Below are 10,192 nucleotides of genomic sequence, written 5' to 3' on the forward strand. Positions count from 1 at the left end.
TCAGATCATGGAACAGAATTTGACAATGTCAAATTTGATGATTTCTGCAATGAAAATAGCATCACACACAACTTCTCAGCTCCCAGAACTCCCCAACAAAATGGAGTAGTAGAAAGGAAGAAAGAACTCTGGAGGAAATGGCAAGAACAATGCTGATCGACAGAGGAATTTCAAAGAACTTCTGGGCTGAAGCTGTCAATACCGCCTGCTACTTGGTGAACAGGTGCATGATCAGATCACTTCTGAACAAAACCCCGTATGAACTGTTGAATGGAAGGAAACCCAAGTTGACTCACCTAAGAACATTTGGATGCAAATGTTATGTTCTCAACAATGGAAAGGATCAGCTTGGTGAATTTGATGCCAAGAGTGATGAAGGAATATTTCTGGGCTACTCCTCTCAAAGCAAGGTTTACAAGATATATAATAAGCGGACTCAATATGTTGAGGAAATTGTTCATGTTATTTTTTATGAATCTTATCCATCAACTGAGAAGAGTGGTGAGTAAGATCAAGACGGAGAACCCGCACTAGTTCCTGGTGAAGTCATTAATATGACAAATGGAAAGACAGATATGATGAGTCAAGTTAAGGAGCCAAATGAAGACAATGCTACCTCATCTTTAATAGAACCAAACACTTCAATCACAACCACTGAAGCTGAAGAAAGAGTGGTTGATGCAGTTCTGGGAACTCCACTAGCACCGGAGAGAAGGATAGAAGAAAATCAGCCAAACATATCCTCATCCTCTCATAATGAACCTCAGGCATCTAATTAGAGACACCAAAGCTCTAATCCAATAGACAACATTATCACTCCTCTAGATTCCGAAGTACAAACCAGGTCAAGAGCCAGAAATTCACTTGCCTTCTCAGCCTTTCTCTCCCAGATAGAACCCAAAAATATCAAAGAAGTCTTGAAAGATGCAGATTGGATTACAGCCATGCAAGACGAGCTGCATCAGTTTGAGAGAAAAAATGTGTGGCACCTGGTACCTAGACCCCCAAATCGAACCATTATAGGAACTAGGTGGGTATTCAGAAACAAGCTCGATGAACATGAAATTACCACAAGGAACAAGGCCAAGCTAGTGGTCCAAGGCTACAATCAGGAGGAAGGGATTGACTATGATGAAACATTTGCTCTAGTGGCTCGCATAGAAGCTATTAGGATTCTAATCGCTTTTGCATCTCATATGGAATTCACCTTGTTCCAAATGGATGTGAAGAGTGCATTTTTGAATGGACTCCTTAAGGAAGAAGTATATGTGAAGCAACCCCCAGGGTTTAAATGTCATGAGCACCCTGAATATATGTTTAAACTGGACAAAGTTGTGTACGGGATAAAGTAGGCTCATCGAGCTTGGTATGAAAGACTGTCAAAATTCCCCTTGAAATGGTTTTAAGAGAGGGAAAATTGACAATACTCTTTTCTTAAAGAAACGAGGAAGGAACCTGCTCATTTTTCAGGTTTATGTTGATAATATCATTTTTGGAGCAACAGCTAACTCTTTGTGTGAAGAATTTGCAAAACTCATGGGAAGTGAATTTGAAATGAGCACGATGGGGGAACTAAACTTCTTCTTGGGTCTTCAAGTAAAACAGTCCCTAAAGGGTATATCCATTTGTCAGCAAAAATACATCAGGGAGCTCTTGAAGAGGTTTGACATGGAAGCATCAAAGGTGATAGACACTCCCATTGCAACTGCCACTCGACTGGACATGGATGAAACTGGAGCTCCTATGAATCAAACCATGTATAAAGGCATTATTGGGTCTCTCCTCTATCTCACTTCCAGTCGACCTGTTATTGTTTTCAGTGTGGGGCTGTGTGCAAGGTTTCAATCAAATCCCAAGGAATTTCACTTGAAGGATGCCAAAAGAATACTGAGATATCTCAAAGGAACACAGGACCTGGTGTTGTATTATCCATCAGGTGATAGTTTTAATCTGATTGGGTATGTTGATGTAGACTATGCAGGTTATCTTGTGGACAAGAAAAGCACTTCTGGAATAGCTCACTTCTTAGGTTCATGTCTTATGTCTTGGGGTACAAGGAAGCAAAATTCAGTGGCTCTTTCAACAGCTGAAGCTGAATATATAGCTGCAGCATCCTGTTGTGCTTAGCTTCTATGGATCAAGCTGCAAATGGAGGACTTTAAGGTACTCACTAAGAGTGTGCCCTTTCTATGTGACAATACCAGTGCACTCAACATGACCAAGAATCTAGTTCAACACAAAAGGACAAAACATATTGATGTGAGGCATCATTTTCTGAGAGACAATGTGGAGAAAGGGCTTATATGTATGAAGTTTTGCAGCATAGAATATCAAATTGCAGACATTTTCACCAAGGCGCTAAGTAGGGAACAGTTTGAAAGAAACAGAGTGAAGCTGGGGCTGTTGAAGCCAAATTGAGAACCTGATTCCTCTTTAGCTGGATTTTACCTTTAAGAAATAACTGGCTCAAAGTGTTTTCTGGCCATGCCTAACTCACTTCAATACTGTTGTAGGTAAACACACATGATGAGCATAGAGGCGATAGATGTAGTGCATGAATGATAAAAGAGGATTGATTCTTTTCAAAAAAAGGGTCAAGAACCTGGTTCTTGTACCAAAGGTTAGTAGTTATGTACATCCTTTAATACATGTCTTAAAAAAGGGTACAGAATACAACTACCATGTTATCAACTTTTCAGATCCTGCTGTCACATCTCATCATTTCAAATCGTTCCATCTCCCTTTGAAACGTTGTAATTCTCCACGCCCAACCACCATTTTAGAACCGGTGCCTATTCCTCTCTCTTCATAATTATCCTCTCCTTTAAAAAACCCCTCTCTTCTGCTCTTCTTAACCATAAGTCTTACACTAAAATCACCCAAAAAGGAGGATCGTCACACCACTTCTTTCAATGGCTGAGATGACTTCTGATCTCCCTGTCTCAGTTGCCACTACCACTGATCAATCTATGGAATCTTCCGCTCTCACTGAGCCTTCCTTACCCTCTATTACTCCTGTTGCTACAGTCACCCCTTCCCTGGTTTCCCAACCTCTTCCCAATTCAGAAACCTTTGAACCTACTGCTCCATTCTCCTAGTCATCTTATGTTCCCACCTGTCAAACCCTAAATGGAGAACAAGGTCAAAGTCCTGAGGTCACAAAGAGTTCTGCCATCGTTGCCACCGATTCCATGGTGGTAGAAGCACCGGTTGAGGAAGAGAAAAATGTTGTTACCGTTTTTGTGGTATTTGCTAATTGTGTACTACATGAGATTACATCTCAAAAAATGAGGCACAAAGTGTGGAGTAAGAAGGGGCCATTGTAGCTATTGAAGGGATGCAATAGAAGATACTACTGGGGCATCATATGAGGAACCTGATCCCTCTCTGGAGGGCCCAGATCAGGGCTCTCATCCCCAGGAAAGTGCTATTCCTGCATTCGATATTGTGCCCCTGGAAATTCAAGCACCTGAAATGAGATCCAGTGATGAAGAAGACCTGGGTAATGTGTCTCTTGATGCATTCATAAGTAAGCGGAGGGTTGTGTCCACCCCTGAGTCTGAAATCAAACGACCTACTACCAGGCTTCAAGTTAAAGTGGCCTACGATTCTGCTCTTCAAAGGAGCAAGAAGAGTAGTAAGAAGAAAAGAAGAAAGTTGGTGAAAGATGGTGTACCTGTAAGTGGTGAGGCGATCCCTATAGTCGAAGTGGAAGAGAAAACTCCAGATGAACCTGGTTCACTTGTTAGACAATCTTCGAAAAAGACGAAGCCTACTTCATTAGAGAAAGGGTCAACATCTAGGTCTAAGATGAAAGAGGTGGTGAGTGAGTTTTCCATGTCTGATGAGGATGTCCTAGTCAAATCCAAGGGAAAAGGAAAAGTCAGTGGAGAGAAGTCTGGGAAACGCAGGTCTGAATCTTTTGAAGAACCTATTTCTATGAAGAAAATGAGAAGTGAAGTCAGCCTTGGCTTTGAGCGCCTGAGGCATCCAAAAGTTCTGTTGGGTCGTACGTTTGACCCAGCAATCTCTGAGATGGCTGGAATGTGCCAAATTCTAGAAACGATCGAGTTTCAACGTTGGGTGCATCTATTTCAAATTGATGCACCTAAGGTATATGAGGAGGAAGTACAAATTTTCTTTGCTAGCCTCTTTCCAGTTGATACTGACCATGTTTGTGCTTTGGTCAATGGGGTGGACATCGTCTTTGATGTAAAATTGCTTGGAGAGATCTTAAAAGTTCCTACAGCTGGTGTGTCCAGTGTAAGAGATGTGTGTCAGTATAACTTCAGAAATGTAGTGGTAAAAGACAATGCTAACCAGAAAGGGGACCAGATCCATAAGAAAGCACCATCTACTGTTTGAATTGGTGCTGTTTGAATTGGTTAACAAAGTTCTATTGCCTCGAGCTGAAAGGAGGTCAGTGACTTATAAGTTTAACCTATTCCTAATGGAGTAACTGGACGGTTTTACTCCTGTGAGCCTACCTGGTATTATGATTAAACACATGCAAAAGGTTGCCACCTTCAAAGACGGTAATCATGGCCTTCCTTATGGATTCTTGCTTACTCCAGTGTTCAAATTCTTTAAAGTCCCACTAGGGACGGGCAAAGTGGGAACTCGAAAGCAGACTTTCTCACATACGACTTTGGAAGAGTGCGAGTGTGTGAAAAAGTATGGGGGGTAGGAAGTACATCAACTGTTTCACAACTTATCAATGCCCAGAACAGTGCAGCTGAGGAAATTTGTCGGTTCAAGGCCAGGAATGCTATCCTGGAAGGTCAGCAGGCCCGAGGGGTTCCAATGTCGAATGATGAAGTGGCTCGTTTGACACAGGAGAATGCTGATCTCAGGGCGCAAGTAGAGAACCTAAAAGCAGAACTGCTCAATGAGCAAAAGTCGGCAAACGCCCGAATAGACCTCGTTCTCCAAACACTTGCTGCAGCTACCAAGCCTTTTTACTCCTAGTTCCCCCTAAGTACCCCTTCAGTGATCAGTTTCTGGATATGTTTGTTATATTTTTTTATGGTTTGGCGGATGTTTTTTTTTTTGTGTTGTTGGAATGAAAAACTACTGCTCCCATTAACAAGTCCAATGTTGCCTCTCGCTTTTTCAAAGCAGAGGCATATTAAAACTTTATTAATATCAATCCTCATTTTATTATGTCAGTACTCTCTTTTTGTGTCATATTCTCTATCATGATTGTGTGCACATATGTGGCATGAGTTAGCTTAGCTGGACTTCTTTGTGCTGTTATTCTATTTTATTAATGATGCCAAAATGGGGAAAAATAATACGGACGGCCATCAACTCAGGGGGAACACATGGGGGAACTATTGTTACGATAAGGCATAGTCTCAGGGGGAACTCTGTGTTCCTCTGATACTTAAACTGGTTCTTACTGCTCTAACTTCACTCTATAAATGTTAAGTTTGTCATCATCAAAAAGGGGGAAATTGATAGATTTTAAATATTCTTGCCTTATGTTTTGATGATCTAACAAACTTACTGTTAAGAACCAGATAGGGAACCTAACCTACTTGGACTACTGCAAGCTTTAACGGATTCCAGCTAAAGGTGAACTGCTACAGCTTCAGAAGCTAGGAACCCACACAAGGACCTGATACTCTTGTGGTTTCCTCATAGCAGTACAAAGTCAATTGGACATAGCTGGAAATGAAGTGACTGACGGTATTGTTTCTGCCGCACTGCACTGTCTCCAGCGCCCACCCATTCTCTAACCAAATAAAGTACTCACATCGTTTCAAGTGATGTAATTAATATGTACCTACAATGAGTTTTATACAAAACATCACTTGAAGGTTTCAGTTTCTTATTCAAGCTTCTTGCCAAAACTGAAAAATCAATCCTCTCAAGCTTGAAGAACAAAGTTGAATGCAACTACGGACCAGTTCTTAAAAGATAGCTCGTTGTTGTCCTAGTTGAATTGTAACTTTGTTATTGTACTTAGTGTATCTCCTAAACTACTTAGTTATAAGCGTTTGATTAGGAATCTTCTTGTAAATCCATAAACTCCTTGAGTTTATGTTGTGACTAGATTTAGTCATAAGTAAAAGTCTTTGTAATTGTAGAGTTACAAAGTGGCTTATGGTGAGAACATCACAATTTAGAAAAAGCCTTTGTAACTAGGAAGTCACAAAGTGGCTTGTGGTAAGAGTACCACAAGTTAGTTGAGTAAATCCTTTGCAATGGAGTCATTGTAAAGTGGCTTGTAATAGGTTCTTTACAAGTTAGTGAAGTTAAAAGCCAACAGGTGCAGGTCGTGGGTTTTTTATCCCCTTGTGTGGGATTTTTCCACGTAAAAATCCTCTACCTTATTTACATACTATTTTATTAGCATTCTCAGCAAAATCTTGTAGAGGACCAGGTACTGTGCTGTTTGGTGGACTCATACAAACTAACACCTACATTCGATGTCCAAAACTTATCAAATCACGTCTGATTGACCTCAAATTTTGCACACAAGTCATATTCGATATTACGGACCTAGTCAAATTTTCGGAATCGGAATCCAACCCCGATATCAAAAGGTCCACTTTCGGTCAAACTTTTCAAAAACTTCAAATTTCTAAATTTTGCCAAATGACCCCAAAATGACATGTGGACCTCCGAATCCACTTCTGGACGCACTCCCAACACCAGATTCACTATACGAAGCTATTCCCAAACTTGGAATCCTAAATGGACATCGATAACATTGAAATACACCTCAACCCAAATTTATGAAATTCTTCCAAAATGCCAATTTCCACAATAAGCGCTGAAAAGCTTCCGGATCATCCAAAACCCGATCCGGACATACGCCCAAATTCAAAAATCATACGAACCTATTAGAACCTTCAAATCCCAATTTCGAGGTTGTTTACTTAAAAATCACATTTTAGTCAATTCCTCCAACTTAAGGCTTCCGAATTTAGAATTGTCTTTCCAAATCAACTCCAAACTTTCCGAAATTCAATTCCGACCACGCGTACAAGTCATAATACCTGAAGTGAAGCTGCTCATGGACTCAAACCGCCAAACGATGTGCTAGAGCTCAAAACGACCAGCCGGGTCATTACAAAAAAGTCTTGTTGATAATGATAATGATGTGTGAAAGTGAAAGTGAAAAAGGGGAGCATAAAATATGTAATTCGGCCAAGTGCCAAGAATGATATTATAATTGTGGTCACTAGTGCCTATGAATTGAAAAGATGTGAAAGAAGTATGAAGTGAGATGATTGATAGAAAAAGGTAATGTCTCGGGTGAGACGGTGTAGCCAATCGGGCCGTGATCGGATGCCATGTCGCGCACATAGTGATGATTGTGCCTGAAATTGTAATTAAAATTGTGATTGTGGTTGATGTCTCAAATGAGGCGGCCTAGGCGATCGGGCCGTGATCGAACTCCGTATAAAAGTACGGTAGTATTGTGAATGATAGTATATCGGTACTAAAGATCTCCCAACCTAAAAATATGGAAATTTACTTGAAAACTTGTGTGGTTCTTAACTTGATGTTTTGGTATTATTTGAGGCTCCTATTGATTTCATGATTGTTCCTCCTTGTATTGTTATTCATTCTATTGAGATGGTGTTAGCTATACATACTAGTACTATTCAACGGTACTAACGTTCCTTTTGCCGGGGAGCTGCATCTTTAATAGATGCAGGTGGTTCCACAGCAGGTGATAACTGTGATTTCTACATGTTTTATACCCATTCTTACCTAAGCTTTGTGCATTAACTGCCAGAAATTAGTCCCAAAATGCTTACAAGTTACGCTTGATTGCAGGTTTGAGTGACAAGATGACAAATACTAAAGATCGGCTCAAAAAGGAGTGAAATCTGCCAAGTGTCAAAAGACAACTGAAAGGGGTGATCAAAAGGACCTGCGCGGTCCACACTGTTTTGTAACGTGGTCGCGCAGGAGAGTTCAGAAGCTGGACATCTTCAAGTTCAACCTGCGCGGTCCGCACTGTTCTGCCACGCGGCCGCGCAGGAAAGTTCAGAGGCTATAATATCTTCAAGTCAAGCTGCGCGGTCTGTGCCCCTTTTCACACTGTCCGCGCCTAAGAGTATTAGAGACACAATCATTCAAGGCAAAAGCCCACGCGGCCGTGCACCTAATCAGTGAGGTCCGTGTGGATGAAGTGCATGCGGCCGCGCGTCATTTGTGCGCGGTCCGTGCCAGACCCTCAGGGGTATTTTTGTCCGATTTTTCCTGTGTAGTATAAATAGAACATTTTACTTTTTAGGATGAGTTTTTTCAGTTTTGGTTTTTTATCAGATAGGAGCTGAACTCGATACTACATAGTTTTAGCCTATTTTGGGCAATCTCTTCTAGTATTAACGTGGATTTGAGTAGATTAACATTGTAGTTAATAGTTATGTCAATTTCATCTATTATTTCTTCAATTTTTGTTCCTATTATGGCTAGCTAAACCCATTAGCTAGGGTTGTGGCTCAACCCTAGTGTAGGTAATTAATGGGTGTGATTGTTTAGTGCATGAATGATGTTGGGTATTTGTTATTTGAATTAATCTTATGTTTTCATTAAGATTTGGTGGTTGCAAACACTAAGTCTAGCTTAGTGAGTCTTGACTCTTCTTGAGAAAGAGAGTCTATGACCCCATGATTAATTCTAACAAGGAATTGGGATGGACCCATGAGAATGGTAGTCCCAATTAATGGGTTAAACCTCGAGAGAGTAATTACCCAACTTGAACCATAAGTTACTTGGGCAAATTGGCTTACCCAATTGGTCTCGAGAGAGTCAATTGGGCAAAATCACTCTCTCTACCGAGAGGTGTGAGAGTGAGTGCAAAAGTGCAATGGTTATAGCATAAGTCCCATAGTCATCATTCTTGCATTAGGAATCTCTACCCGTTAGTTGACCACCTAGGTACATGCCACAGCCCTAGTGCCTTTCTCTATATTGCATACAACTTAGAATCATAATTTTAGCATAACTTAGCTTTACAATTGTAGTTGATAAATTATAGCTATTAATCAAAAGCAAACCAAAAATATTAGAAGATCAATTAGGAGCTAAAACATAGTCCTAGACTATACAAACACGCAACTCCAAATTGAAGTTCCCTGTGGAAAATTGACCTCGATACCGCTATTGGGTAAAAGTATTAGCGCCCACTCTTCCTCAGGTTGAGTCCGCTGCGATCACTTTTTGGCGTCGTTGTCGGGGAACTTTACGCTGTTGACTATTTGTGCAGCTAGTATTGTGTTTTGCTTCTCTTTCCTTCTTATTTACTAACTTGGTGTGTGTCGATCAATTAGGTACAATGGCTCTTAATAAAAATGACCCTCTCAGCAATGTGATAGCGGGGGAGGAGGTAGAAGATCTAGAACAAGATGAGGTCTTACCTCAACTTCCACGGAGAGGCCGACATGTCAATATAAATGCAAATGAGAACATCAACATTCCAGACCCTCCTCCGCAACCACCGAAAGTGGCTCCCAGAGTTCTACCAAATCAAGGATACATTAGTGCTATTGTTCCTCCCCGAATTCGGGCGGGAACTTTCAAATCACAAATGTTATGCTGACCTTGCTCGAGCAAAGAGGTTATTTCACAGGTGCCTCCGACCAAAACGCCTACAAGCACTTGAAGGGGTTCGTGGATACATGTTGTGGTAGCAAGCAGACAAACGTGTCCGAGGATGCGTTGAGATTGAGGCTTTTCCCGTTTTCTCTTCGGGGTAAAGCATTGGATTTGTTAGAAAGGCTCCCCAATCATTCTATTACAACATGGGATGAATTGGCGGACAAATTTATTGCCAAGTTCTTCTCTCCAAGTCATATGGTAGCTCTTCGGGATGAAATTCTAGCTTTCAAGCAAGAGCCAACGGAACCTTTGCATGAGATATGGGAAAGATATAGAACAATGGTGAAAGAGTGCCCTAATAATGACATGACCGAGGCTATGATTCAACAAACCTTTTATCGGGGCATCAACACCACAAATCAATGCATTGTGAACCAATTGGCCGAAGGGAATTTTATGAAACTTTCTTACCAAGAGGCATGTGACGTACTGGATGAAATGGCCGACACCTCTTCGGCATGGCAAAGCCGAGCAAACGTGCCCCAAGGTGACCCCACGGTCATCCATTTGCACAAGGAATTGCACGATCATGGTCAAGCTATAGCCGAGCTTACAACAACTATGAATC

At 41.1% G+C, this 10,192-nt stretch overlaps 1 protein-coding gene across 1 annotated transcript; it reads left to right on the forward strand.

Annotated features, from left to right (window-relative positions):
• Window positions 1-1,722: 1,722 nt before the first annotated feature.
• LOC142166011 (secreted RxLR effector protein 161-like) lies at window positions 1,723-2,127 on the forward strand. The gene has a single exon (XM_075224411.1). The coding sequence runs from the start codon at window positions 1,723-1,725 to the stop codon at window positions 2,125-2,127; it is 405 nt and encodes a 134-aa protein (XP_075080512.1).
• Window positions 2,128-10,192: the final 8,065 nt, after the last annotated feature.

The sequence above is a fragment of the Nicotiana tabacum genome, chromosome 11 (genome assembly GCF_000715075.1).
Source record: "Nicotiana tabacum cultivar K326 chromosome 11, ASM71507v2, whole genome shotgun sequence".
Lineage (NCBI taxonomy): Eukaryota > Viridiplantae > Streptophyta > Magnoliopsida > Solanales > Solanaceae > Nicotiana > Nicotiana tabacum.

Coding starts and splice junctions, on each gene's coding strand:
- LOC142166011 (XM_075224411.1), top strand. CDS start 1,723: ATGGATGAAACTGGAGCTCCTATGAATCAAACCATGTATAAAGGCATT.